Source organism: Cyprinus carpio, chromosome A16, assembly GCF_018340385.1.
Source record: "Cyprinus carpio isolate SPL01 chromosome A16, ASM1834038v1, whole genome shotgun sequence".
NCBI classification, from domain to species: domain Eukaryota; kingdom Metazoa; phylum Chordata; class Actinopteri; order Cypriniformes; family Cyprinidae; genus Cyprinus; species Cyprinus carpio.
Window position 1 is genome coordinate 3,341,606 of NC_056587.1, and position 13,827 is coordinate 3,355,432.

The 13,827-nt window shown below is 37.5% G+C and overlaps 1 protein-coding gene across 1 annotated transcript; it reads left to right on the forward strand.

Annotated features, from left to right (window-relative positions):
* The first annotated feature begins 424 nt into the window (after positions 1 to 424).
* LOC109106496 (valine--tRNA ligase-like) lies at positions 425 to 13,695 on the forward strand. The gene is made up of 31 exons (XM_042772061.1): positions 425 to 542; positions 1,191 to 1,535; positions 1,630 to 1,773; positions 2,509 to 2,704; positions 2,895 to 3,013; positions 3,112 to 3,187; positions 3,280 to 3,380; positions 3,855 to 3,982; positions 4,217 to 4,381; positions 4,492 to 4,573; positions 4,756 to 4,875; positions 5,258 to 5,366; positions 5,459 to 5,547; positions 5,627 to 5,717; positions 5,822 to 5,946; positions 6,071 to 6,174; positions 7,463 to 7,621; positions 7,703 to 7,793; positions 7,871 to 7,976; positions 8,098 to 8,168; positions 8,843 to 8,968; positions 10,013 to 10,117; positions 10,219 to 10,287; positions 10,388 to 10,466; positions 10,693 to 10,820; positions 10,938 to 11,093; positions 11,218 to 11,436; positions 11,904 to 12,015; positions 12,803 to 12,981; positions 13,236 to 13,385; positions 13,495 to 13,695. Exons 2-31 carry the CDS (start codon positions 1,191 to 1,193, stop codon positions 13,561 to 13,563), a joined length of 3,813 nt encoding a protein of 1,270 aa, XP_042627995.1. The 5' UTR covers positions 425 to 542; the 3' UTR covers positions 13,564 to 13,695.
* The last annotated feature ends 132 nt before the right edge of the window (positions 13,696 to 13,827 follow it).

Genomic DNA, 13,827 nt, shown 5'->3' on the forward strand with positions numbered 1-13,827 from the left:
TTCCCTACTCTTTACAGTATGCTACTGTACTGTTAGATGTATTTATTTACTTATTTACTTACTCTATGAATTATTTACTCATTTATTTTAACCTATTTTTATTTATTTGTTCTTTCTCTAAACCTAGCACTCCATTGTGGTCCCCTGGGGGTCCCTGGACCCTAGAAGGCTTATGAGATGAAATTGGTGAAAATTATATTAGCTCATCAAAATAATACAATTTAAAACGTTGTCAATACTTTTATCTCTATATAAAAAAATGTTCTTAACTGGCAATATAAAATAAAATAAAAAAGATAAGCAATCTTTCCATTATTTCATTTGTACACTGCCTATCGGTTCTCATTTTTCAGTGGCTTACATAACGTTGAGTGTAATTGTAGCTAATAGCGCCTCTATCGGAGACTTTAGGCTGTTACACATTTCTTACGTCAGACGGATGCGCTTTGCGACTGGTAACATCACTTTACGGCAGCGCTGAAGAAGCATTGGATTCTCTGCATGCTGGATTTAGGCAGACGTTTCTCCACTGCAGCCTACAGGTGAGTTACTAATGATATTGAACAAGACTTAAACAAACACAGATATTGCCGTATGTATGCTGATCAATACAATACAATGTGTGTATATGTGTCGTATATGTAATTTCTTGACTTTTGCAATCATAGCTCTGCTGCACTGAACAGATCATGCGTTTAGCCAATTAGCCGGTCTGTTTTTACCTCAAAATACTAAAACTATTATTGAAACATTACATTGTAATAAAAAGGTTACTTAATAAAAGAGTTTATTAAGATTTTAAAATGAATAAAATTACTTAAGGGAATCTTAATTTAGTGATATGTTCTACATATAGTTATGTACAGTTTATTTGTCATTTGCACAATTAAAACAAGTATGACGAGGCTCAAATCACAAAATTAAATATATAAGGAAAGCAGAAAAGTGTGATATAAAATAGTTGTAAATATTAACATCGTAAAGGTTTTGTTTATTGACAAAGAATATTGACATTATTCTGATACTTTTGCTTTCGTTTCCGTGTTAAAGCTCTGTCGTTAATATAACAGTCATGGACACAAAACTGTAGAAATTAAATACAATTAATAATTAATTATAAGAGAGTTTTACAAAATATTTATTTTCTGAAAAAAAAAAAGTAATTATTAATTGACTTGTCTCTCTGCCAGATGGACACTCTATACATCTCTTCCCACCCTGATGACTTCAGGAGTTTGTTGCCCTTGATCGCTGCTGAATTCTGTCCATCTCCTCCACGAATTGTTCATGAGGACCCTCCGGCTGAGGTGGCTAGATCTCGCCCTGCGCTGGTCTTAGCTGGCGCGGGGGGCACCGTGCTCACCGGTGCTAATGCTGTGAGCTGGTACCTGGCAGCAGCGGGCAAGCAGACAGGCAGCGAGAAAAAACAGGAAAGTCAGGTTTGGCAATGGCTGAGCTTTGCTGAGAATGAGCTGACACCGGTGGCCTGTGCTGTGACATTCCCTCTGCTGGGGATCATGGGGGTTGATAAGAAGGTATGTATTTGTCCCATATATGATCAAAATGCATTATTATTATAGATGCACTATTATTATTTTTGATGTAATATCAACTGATCTTTAATTTTAGCTCCAGCAGAGTTCCAGAGCAGAGCTGCTGCGTGTTCTCAAAGCTCTAGATGAGACTCTAGCGCCGCGGACGTTCCTCGTAGGAGAGGCTGTGACTTTGGCAGATATTGCTGTTTCTGTGGCGGCACTCCTGCCATTCAAATATGTGAGTACACATTTGTACACTTGACCACATTAACTCTTTTATCTTAACAGATTGTATTATTAAAAGGCTTGTTCACCCAAAAGATTCACATTTAGATTCTGACATCATTCTAAACCTACCTGTATGTATTTCTTTCTTCTGTGGAACAAAGAAGACATTTTAAAAAAATGTTTGAACTGTTTTGGCCAAACAATGAAAGTCAGTGGAGTCCAGAAACAATGTTGCATGCCATTGACTTCCACTGTATGGGCAAAAAAACACCTAGACATTTAATAGAAGAAAATCATACTGATTAATGTTGTTTTAGTATTATTTTACCTTTTATAATACCTACATATTATTTATGAATATTTTGAATAAGGTTGTTAAAATGTCTGTTTTAGTTAATTGGTTATGTGCTTTTGTATATATATATATTTCTTTATTTGTTTATATATATTTCTTTATGGCTTTAATTTATTTTTATTTTAGTACTTCAGTTTAAAATGATTTATTTCAGTTAGTTGCCAAGGCCAACATTTCTAATTTAAGGTTTTACATGTAGGTTTTTCGTGTAATATTTAAATTTTAGCTTTATTTCGATTCATAAAAAAATGCATAAATAGAAAATAGTACAAATTCAGTTTTAGTTATACAATTATACAGGTTTTAAATTTATATTTAATTAGTTGTAATTGGTGTCAAAGGATGATTGATCGATTCCTCATTATTAGTATGTGTTTGTTGCATTTGAAGGCATTGGAGCCTGTGGACAGGAAGTCGTTGGTGAATGTGACCAGATGGTTTAATACCTGTATGAACCAGCCACAGTTCCTGAAGGTGTTGGGTAAAATCTCACTGTGTGAGAAAATGGTGCCTGTGACACCCAAACCTAGCCCTGCTGTCACTGCCACAGCAACTGCTGCTTCTGAAGCGGCTACACCTGCTAATGGTAAGAATGTGTGTGTTTTGAAGAATGGTATTCAGGAATAGTGTTTTGTGTGTATTTTACGACCATTATAAACAAGCAGATTGAAACATCAGCTTGTAACTGCAGAGAGATTGTAGTCTTATCACAGTCTGAATGCCTTTTAGGAGCTGTCTGTTTCCGCTGAATGACTGGTTTGATTTATTATTCTCAGGTCCACCTAAAACGGAGGCTCAGCTGAAGAAAGAGGCCAAGAAGCGAGAAAAGATGGAAAAGTTTCAGCAGAAGAAAGAGATGGAAGAGAAGAAGAAGAAGATGCAGCCTCAGACTGAGGTCGAGTGATGATCCCAGCATCTTATTATCTTATTAAAACTGACACAAACAGAGAACTTGCCATAATGTATTGCTTCAACTTCTGTCCCCTCCAACAGAAAAAGGCCAAACCTGAGAAGAAGGAACTGGGTGTGATCACCTACAAAGTCCCCACGCCACCTGGAGAGAAAAAAGGTGTGCTTTTGCTTCCATTAGCAGTAATGATATTTTTCAGATTTGTAATGCACCCGTCTAGTCATTTATGTGTCTCCCTTCATGTGTTTCAGATGTCCTGAGTCCTCTGCCTGATTCTTACAGTCCTCAGTTTGTGGAAGCGGCCTGGTACTCCTGGTGGGAGAAACAGGGCTTCTTCAAGCCTGAATATGGGGTATGACATAAAAATAATCAAAAGTATTAGGTTCATCCTCATACACTGAAGGTGCCCAATAATTCAAAAGGTTGGGGTCAATTAAAATCATTAAAGAAATTAGTTTTTTTTATTCAGCAAGGAAAGATTAAAATTGAAACATATAATGGTTTCCACAAAAATAATTACCTTTTTTATCATTAATAATAATAAGAAGGAATTATCACATTAGAACAAATATGATAGGATAATGTGACACTGAAGACTGGAGTAATGGCTGCTGAAAATTCAGCTTTGCATCACAGGAATAAATGTAAAATATATTCAAATAGAAAACTGTTCTTTTAAATAGCAATAATGTTTTATAATATTACTGTATTTACTATACTTTATAAGCAAATAAACACAGCCTCGGAGAGCATAAGAGGCTTATTTTAAATACATAAAAATTTTGAATGATAGTGTCAATTTTTGAAATAATTTTTCTGCTTCCAGAGGAAGAATGTAAGTGAGCCAAACCCATGTGGAGTGTTCATGATGTGTATTCCTCCACCTAATGTAACCGGATCCCTCCACCTTGGTCACGCCTTGACCAATGCTATTCAGGATTGCTTGACAAGATGGTAACCAGTCATAATTGTTATAAATTATTAATGTAACTGTTATAAGCCATAATGTTAACTTTATACAGTAATTATAAAATAGACAGGCATATAACTGCTAATAAAGCATAACAAAGTTAATTCACTTCAGGTAAGCCCAATATAATAAATGACTGTTGAGGAGTGAGCTATGATGACATCATGCGTCAAAAGTAATGATGTGTGAAATGGGTTTGCTTTGGTGTGATGATGCAGGCACAGGATGAGAGGAGAGACCACACTGTGGAATCCCGGCTGTGATCACGCTGGTATCGCCACACAGGTGGTGGTGGAGAAGAAACTGATGAAAGAGCGAAAGATGACCAGGCATGATCTCGGAAGAGAGAACTTCATCCAGGAGGTCTGGAAGTGGAAGAACGAGTGAGTGTGAGAGGTTGAGGAGAATTCTGGAATGGAGATGGATCGTTCCATTAGATCATTAAATAATTAATTTAGCTCCAATTATATGAACAAATTTCTCTTCCGAACAGAAAGGGAGATCGCATCTATCACCAGCTAAAGAAGCTGGGCTCTTCTCTGGACTGGGACAGAGCTTGTTTTACCATGGATGATGTGAGTACAATGCACAAAACCCAAACATGCTTAAATAAAGATTAAAAAAAAAATCAACCCAGGTGTTAAATAACATCCAGAAATTCTGGTTTTTGTTAACAAGCTTTGCAGTACTAAGCTTTAAAGTGTAACTATTTAATGATGGCTATTCTGTAATCATGTGTAATACCGTCTGCTTGCAGAAATTGTCATTTGCGGTCCAGGAGGCATTTATACGTATGCATGAGGAGGGTGTGATCTACAGGAGCAAGAGACTCGTCAACTGGTCCTGCACCCTCAACTCTGCCATCTCTGACATAGAAGTACGTTCATATCTGCATGCACACTCTGATGTCTCAATGTCACTCACTCCCGTCTATGATAAATGCCACTAACATTCAGAAGTTTGGGGTCTGAAAGTTTTTTTTTTTTTTTATGCTCACACAAATACAGTAAAAACAGTCTTTCTGTTTAAAAAGAGGATTGTGAAATATTTCTACAATTTAAAATAACTGTTTTCTTTTTGAATGCATTTAAAATGTAATGTATTCCTATGATGGCAAAGCTGAATTTTCAGGAATGTACTGTCACTTTTGATCCAGTTTAAGTCTATGTGGGAAAGTGGCTGATGACTGAAGTGACATCTTCACTAACAGTCACCAGGACTCTTTTCACTGAGGTCACGTGATGAGTTTTGTGTTCCAGGTTGATAAAAAGGAGCTGACAGGGAGAACTCTCCTTCCTGTACCGGGTTATTATGAGAAGGTTGAGTTTGGAGTGCTGGTGTCCTTCTCTTACAAGGTCGAAGGATCAGGTGAGAGTGGAGTCTGGAGAAATGAGGTTCGATGCACTGACGAGACATACGTTATACGATATACATTTTTAAAATGAAATGTTGTCCTGCAGATGAGGAGGTGGTAGTGGCCACCACACGTATTGAGACGATGCTCGGAGACACAGCTGTTGCCGTCCACCCTAATGACTCCAGATATCAGGTGACACAAGAGTTTCCTTCTCAAGACTCTTGAGTTAGATGTTTGAGTTAAATTCACTGGAAACCTCTTTTCTGTCCAGCATCTTAAAGGAAAGATGGTCGTCCACCCATTCTGTGACAGGAAGATGCCCATCGTGTTTGATGACTTTGTTGATATGAGCTTTGGAACAGGTAATAAAAGTTTCAAAGACAGAAACGTATTTTCTTTGAGATTGTCTTTCAACCTGGTGTGTTCTGGGTCCGTGTCCAGTTTACAGTGCGGTGTCGTTGTACAGGTGCTGTGAAGATCACTCCTGCTCATGATCATAATGATTATGAGGTGGGAGAGAGACACAAACTGCCCTTCATCAACATCCTCGATGAAAATGGCCTCCTCATCAATGTTCCTCCTCCATTCCTGGTAGGCACACACATACTGTGATATATTTCACCCTATTTATATCAGGTATTTGAATCTTGGTGCAGACATAATGATAAACTGATTAATTGTTGTTTGAATAATCTGCTTTTCTCTGGTGTTTTAGGGAATGAAGCGCTTTGAGGCAAGGAAAGCTGTGCTGCAGGCTCTGAAAGACTTGGGTCAGTTTAAGGAGGTCAAAGACAATCCTATGGTGGTGCCCGTCTGCAGGTTAGACACTGACTCACACTCAACTCCTTAATATTCAGCCGCTTTCAACTAGTGGATCATCTGGTCTGATAGGATTGTGGACAGAAGTGAATGATTTATTAAACTCCCCACATGCACATAGATGGTCATGGACAGGTGTGTAGGATACAGTGCAGCCAATGGAAACAGAAATGAAAATGTTCACATGAACTGTCATATAGCTTGCAAATCTTTATTTGCAATTATTTATAATAAAACATTATATGCAAGTGCCTGCTGGTGGAATAACAAAGAGATGAACAATGAAAAGACAATTAAAAATAAAATTATTATTTAATAATTTTTTAAAAGGAATAAATAATACATTTTTAAAAACTTTTAAAAAGTGCATTGTTAAGGCTGTCATTCAGCAACAAATTACACCTCACCAGAGAACAGTAATCCTTGTGTAATTTGCTAGTGTAAACTTTATGCCGTTTAATTAAAATTGTTCTCTAACCACAATGTTATATACAGGACTTTTTTATTATTATTTTTTAAAAGCAAAGCATGCTACCATTCAAAGGTTTGGGGTCAGTAAAATTAAAAATGGCGATATAGTGAAATATTACAATTTAAAATAATTGCTTTATATTTTAACGTATTGTAAAATTTAATTTATTTCTGTGATGACAGCTAATTTTCAGCAGTCGTTATTCCAGTCTTTATTGTCACATGATCCTTCAGAAATCATTCTAATATGCTGATTAAATGCTCAAAATACATTATTATTATCATCAATTTTGGAAACAGTTGCTGCTTAATATTTTTGTGGAAACTGATACATTAGTTTTTTTTGCCGGATTCTTTGACGTATAGAAAGTTCAAAAGATCAACATTATTTAAAATATAATTTTTTTGTAATCTTATAAATGTCTATATTGTCATTTTTGATTGGATTAATGCATCCTTGCTAAAAAGAAGTATTCATTTTTTTCAAACAATTTGACCCCAAACTTTTGAACGATTGTGTGTAATTGTTTAGTTTAGTGAAATAAATCAGTCACCTGATAGAAGCTAGCTAAATCATGCAGAAGCCCACATGGACAGGTTGCCTGACATCTTTCGTCTGTAGACCATAAACACAACTACATAAATATTCAACCTATAATTATTACAAATTCATAAGTTGTAATTTATAATTGTATGTATTGCAGTTTATTAATAATTTATGTAGAAATGCCGTCTATTCTTGGAATAGACAATTATTTTAATTTTAGCTGTTATATTAGCATGTATAAAGGTTTTGACTGCTGTATGTGTTTCTCAGCCGTTCTAAGGACATAGTGGAGCCTCTGCTGAAGCCTCAGTGGTATGTGGACTGCAGAGAGATGGGAAAGCAGGCCGCAGATGTCGTCAGAAATGGAGAGCTCAAGATCATCCCTGACCACCACCTCAAAACCTGGTTCAACTGGATGGACAACATCAGGTGACCCATCTTTCTCAGCTCAGCTGTTCTCTGCTGGAGTTTCTGTTTTTTCTGCATGTGGTAATGTTTTGTGGGTTTCAGGGATTGGTGCATCTCACGGCAGTTGTGGTGGGGTCACAGGATACCGGCGTACTTTGTGACTGTGAATGATCCGTCAGTCAAACCAGGCGAGGTGAGCAGAGCCGCATGCAGTGTGTGCGCTGGATACACACAGATGCTGGGAATTAAGATGTTGTTGTCTGTGTTTAGGATGTGGACGGGCATTATTGGGTCAGCGGCAGATCACAGGAGGAAGCCAGAGAAAAAGCTGCCAAACGCTTCAATGTCACTGCAGACAAAATCTCTCTGCGCCAGGGTACGAGTCTTACCTACACATGCTCTGATTACAACTGAGTCGTTTTATCCTCCTGTTTTGCTTATGTCAGTATTTACCCCCTGACATCAATAAAGCATCTTTCTGTCTGTTTGTGTTTTAGATGAGGATGTGTTGGACACTTGGTTCTCCTCTGGGATCTTCCCCTTCTCCATCTTTGGCTGGCCCAATGAGGTCAGATATTAATACAGCACACACACACACACACACACACACACACACACACTCATGTCGCGGGCAGCATGTAAGATTGCAGTGGCAGTATTTAGTCTTAACTCAGTCTAAATGTGTTGGCCTAGGTCATGTGATATCCCTTATCATATGATATAAATATGAGACAAAAACTTAAACAGGGGCATTTTTTTTGCCCCAATATCTTAAATTTTAGGGGCATAAAACTGCATTATAGGTTACATCACGCAGTGAGTTGTTACCCTGCATCATGTTTGTCAACAGTCAACTGTATGAAATGTAAAATGACATGCAGGTCTGGGGTGGGGCGAGTGTGTTAAAATATTTTAATCGCATTATTTTTTCTGTAACTAATTAATTCAATTAACATGCTAAAACGACAGCCCTTTTTTATTTAATAAAATAATATGTAATTGATTTTATTTTTTTTATTTTTAATGTTACATTTAATTTTATTTTTGTTTAATTTTACAATTTTAAAATATATATGATATATATTTTTTAAATATATTTTTATTTTTAATTGATTTTTTCCTTTTTTTGGCAACCACTGCACTGCAATGTGAATATAAATATTTCTAAAAATATATTTTGATTACATAAGCATTATATTATACCTGCACTGATTGTGTAATTTTGCAATTTCTGTGTGTTAGTCAGAGGATCTGAGAGTCTTCTACCCAGGCACGCTGTTAGAGACGGGCCATGATATCCTGTTCTTCTGGGTGGCTCGTATGGTCATGATGGGCCTCAAACTCACTGGAAAGCTACCTTTCAAAGAGGTGGGTGTGTTGATGTTTGTGCAGGGTTTTTGTGAGTCCTTAAACAGTCTTATATTTAGTTTTATTAAAATGTTAAATATTATTTCAAGAGGTCTTAAATTTAGGGATGGAAAGACATGAATTGCGATATGGCTTAATGTGACGATTAAACTTCAAAAGTTTATGATTACATTGAATAATATGAGTGCTGCATGTTTCAAAGGGTGCACTCAATCAGCTCCCTAGCTCCCTAGCTTGTGAATCAGTATATCGTGTACACGAATCCGGTCACTTGTAAGTACCCTGGCTCACTGCACGCTGGGACAGTGATTACTCAGTTTCCAGCAACAAGACTATGTACAACGTCAGTGGACAACACTGTAGAATGTCACCACTGGATTTAATCAACAACAAGCAGGCATTTTTTTTTTTGATATTATTTTTTATTCTCTTTAAACACATTGTCACGTCCTTGCAACATTTCAGTCAAATAATAATTATAAATGTTAACAAGATGTGTTCACTATCTGTCTAGCGATGTGTGTTTATGTGTGTCATTATATTTATCGAGTTGGCTCGTGTAATATATGTTGTTCTGCTGCTTTGTGTACTGCGGTTAATGGGGAAACCGCTGTATTTCTGCCGTTCCGTAAGCACCATCTGCTGACAGAAATAGAATTTGCATTTTCAATAAGCCCTACTGCTGTTTCAGTTCAGACCAATGTGAAAATCAACAAGTGTTTTTATGCTGCAAACATGCAGGGTAATAAATGTGAACTTGTGGAAAGACAAAAATATAAAAAACCCAACACCCCCACCACCACCACCTGCACATATGGTATTAATTTTATATGTGCAGGTTTTGAAAAGGTCTTAATGTCTTACATTTGAGCTTAAAAATCCTGCATATACCGTGTGTGTGTGTATTTTTTCTATATAGAGTGGAGCTACAGAATTTAAAAGTAGTGACTGCTGAACTTGTTCTCAGATGTATCAAGCTGTGTCACTGCAATCAAAGCTAGACTAACTTGTGTTTGTAAGTGTAAATCTGATGTGTTTGTTCAGGTGTACCTGCATGCAGTGGTACGGGATGCACATGGAAGGAAAATGAGCAAGTCTCTAGGTAACGTCATCGACCCTCTGGACGTCATCGCTGGCATTTCACTGGAGGTAACTGAACAACAACAGCTCTTCCATCAACACAACATGGCTACATAAGGTGTCACTGCACAAAATGAACTTGAGATTTGCGTGTGTGTGTGTATGTGTAGGGTCTTTATGCTCAGCTAATGGACAGCAATCTAGACCCTCTGGAGATTGAGAAGGCCAAACAGGGACAGGTATAACCCGATTTCTTGAGATTCCTTCAAATCTTTTGTTACTGTACCTTTATCTGCTGCTGTGCTTTTCTATGACATTCTGTTCGTGTTCGCTCTGCAGAAATCCGACTATCCCAGTGGAATTCCAGAATGCGGGACTGATGCGCTCAGATTTGCTCTGTGCGCTTACACCAGTCAAGGTAAAAAATAAAAAAAAATGATCAAAAGCATATCTACACTGACCTGTCCAATACACTAGTACACAAATAGTAGTTTACACAATGTTGTTGTAGGAAACAAATGTTATGAATTTATTAGTGTACTTTACATATACAGCATTGAATCTCCTTTTAGATTAGTTCAAGATATAATAAGGTATGTGGTTACATAAAGTATTATTTTGTGCTTTTTGTTTATTTCTCCCAGGCCGAGACATTAATCTGGATGTGAACAGGATTCTGGGATACAGGCATTTCTGTAACAAGCTGTGGAATGCAGTGAAGTTCGCCATGAGGACTCTGGGAGAGGGGTTTGTGCCCTGGGAGAAAGCTCAGGTGAGAGAGAGATGGACAGGAGGAAGTGATAGATAGATGGAGGATGTGTCAGGACATGTTATGCTGCTAACTTATACTCTGTGGTGTATTGTGTGTAAATGATTCTGTGTCTCTCAGCTGTGTGGCAGTGAAAGTGTGTCTGATCGCTGGATTCTGTCCCGTCTGAGCGCAGCAGTAGCCCTGTGTGATAGTGGATTCCAGGCCTACGATTTTCCGACAATCACCACGGCCATCTATAATTTCTGGCTGTACGAGCTCTGCGATGTATATCTGGTAATGAATACATTTGTTTTTGGCCTCTACATTTGTATATTTAATTTTTTCTTTTTTGTGCACATTTATTTGTAATCATTTTTGGGGGAGTTAAATTCGAGAGGGTTTTTTTCTGCTGATGTAGGAGAGTGTGAAGCCGGTGTTGAGCAGGACAGACTCGGAGGGACAAAAGCAGGCGGACATCTGCAGACAGACTCTCTACACCTGTTTGGAGGTGGGACTCCGCCTCTTGTCTCCCATCATGCCTTTTGTTACTGAAGAGCTTTTCCAGCGGTTGCCAAGAAGACGTGCTCAGGACAGCCCTCCCAGCATCTGTGTCACACCTTATCCAGAAACATCAGAGGTGAGCAGAGGTCAGAGGTCAAGTGTAATGGCAGTGTTTTCTAATATCTAGGCAGGTAAAAATGTTACTCTATTCTGATAAGGAATGTCACAGGTTGTCACGTCATGCTGTTGGCAGGAAATCCTTGTGATTTACCTCAGCCAATGAAATTATTTAAGTTAGTAAAAAGTCAAGATGGTGATGCGTTCATAATGTCGCCCACACATACTGTGTGCGTATGCAAGGGTGCTCTACTTGCTGAATAAGACCTGAGTCCAAAAACAAAAAATGCTGTATTGAGTACAATAACAAGAATTGTAGATCCAAACAGAATGTTTTAGGTAACAAACGGTTTATTAATCATGATATAGTCTTTGATGTCGCACTATAATGAGTTCTTTTGAGAGTTCTATCCTGGTTCATTTTTTTGTCTGAACGAAATGCATTCTGTGGTGGTTTCTGGTGTAAATGGTGTGCTTTGTTTGTAGTTCTGTTGGCACAGCGAGGACGTTGACCGTCAGATGGAGTTTGTCATGTCTGTGGTCAAAACCATCCGATCACTCAGGGCCGATTACAACCTGACCAAGACCCGCGCTGACTGTGAGACCTCACACAGTACACTGCACACTCTTCTCAAACTGGCTAGATTCAGCTAGGGATGCACTGATTCAAGGCCTGGGTCAATATTGGTACTTTAAGGGTGATCTCAGTAGAGTTTGTTGTCTTTCTTTTTAATCTCAGTATAGTCAGTTGTCAATCCAGCAATTTCACTCTTGTGCACACCAAAATCAAACAATTTCAAAAAGCATCCCAACTAAAATCATACCAAACAAGCGTACCGAGACCTCCTTGAAGAGATGTATTTTATATAGTATGCATGTGTGTGTGTGTGTGTATATATATATATATATATATATATATATATATATATATATATATATATATATATATATATATATATATATATATATATATATTATATATGTATATATATATATATATATAAATATCTTAAAATCTAATTAATTAAACTATAATTTTATATATAGATAGATACATTAGAGTGGGAGTGTCAGTCAGATGCATGTTAAAAAGCATGCGCTCTTTTTTCATTGTTGTTGTTAATGTTGAGGTTAGTCAGCGGTTAACTTACTGAGAGCGGGAGTAAAACAGCTACATTCGTAAGGGTTTGCGTAAGTGACTACAGCTTCATTACAGAATTACAAGAGGCAAAAGTTGGTGCATCCCTAATTTCAATATTACCCACATCACACACAACCTACTGAGCATATATGGTGTTAACATATGAGAACCTCACAGTCTGTATTATATTTTATTAGCAGACACGTGTGTCTTATCTCATGGTTGTTTTATCTCTCTGTAACAGGTTATCTACAGTGCATAGACTCTGATACTGCTGCTCTGGTCCAGACATACAGTCTTCAGATCCAGACACTGTCTTACTCTCAGGCTATTTACCCGGTGGTAGGGGGTGACAGCACTATCCCACAAGGCTGTGCGGTGGCCATCGCCTCAGATAAATGCACTGTTCACCTCATGCTAAAGGTAAAAATCTTAGAGAATGTTATTTCATGACGAAAGCATCTTCACTTGCACTAATACACCTGAAGGAGTTTTATTCCAGTTGTTATAATCCCCACCACAGCTGCCAAATACATTCATTAATTTAATCAACTGGAAATGGGGAGATACAGTGCATTTAAATATCATTCTCTAAAAATAACATCAACACATTCAAGTGTAATGAGCTTTCTGTGTCTGTAAACATGCTGGTTTCTAAATCCTTTTCTGCAAATCAGGGTTTGATTGATTTGGAAAAAGAGGTCACTAAACTGACAGCAAAGAAAGGGGAGCTGGAGAAACAGATGGAAAAGATGATGGAAAAGACGGCCAAGAACGACTACAAGGAGAAAGTTCCTGTTAAAGTGCAGGAGGCAGATGCTGAGAAGGTAAGTAAGATGGAGGGGAAGCAATTTGTCTGAGAAAATGATCTTAAATTACAGTTTTCTGCAGTTGCTTTTGTTGAAGAGAAGTCCAACATTTTTATTTTCTCTCCAGCTGAGGCAGAATGAAACAGAACTGCAGAAAGTGAAGGAAGCCATCGAGAACTTCAGAAAGATGATGTAACAACTCATCATTTTATGAATTTTTCCATTCAGATTCTTCTGTTCTCTCTGTCTAATGTCAGTCCTGCCTACTGAACAGTAATGTGGGGAAGCTTGAATAAACATCAGCCTTAGAAGGAAAGTTATTAATTTATGAATTGTCTTTCGTTTAATTGTATTATAAAGTCACTAAGCTTTATAACTCACTATATATACATACACACAAAACATCTGTTTATAGAACATCTGGGTAAAGAAAAGAATCAACCCACTGTACTGTATGTGT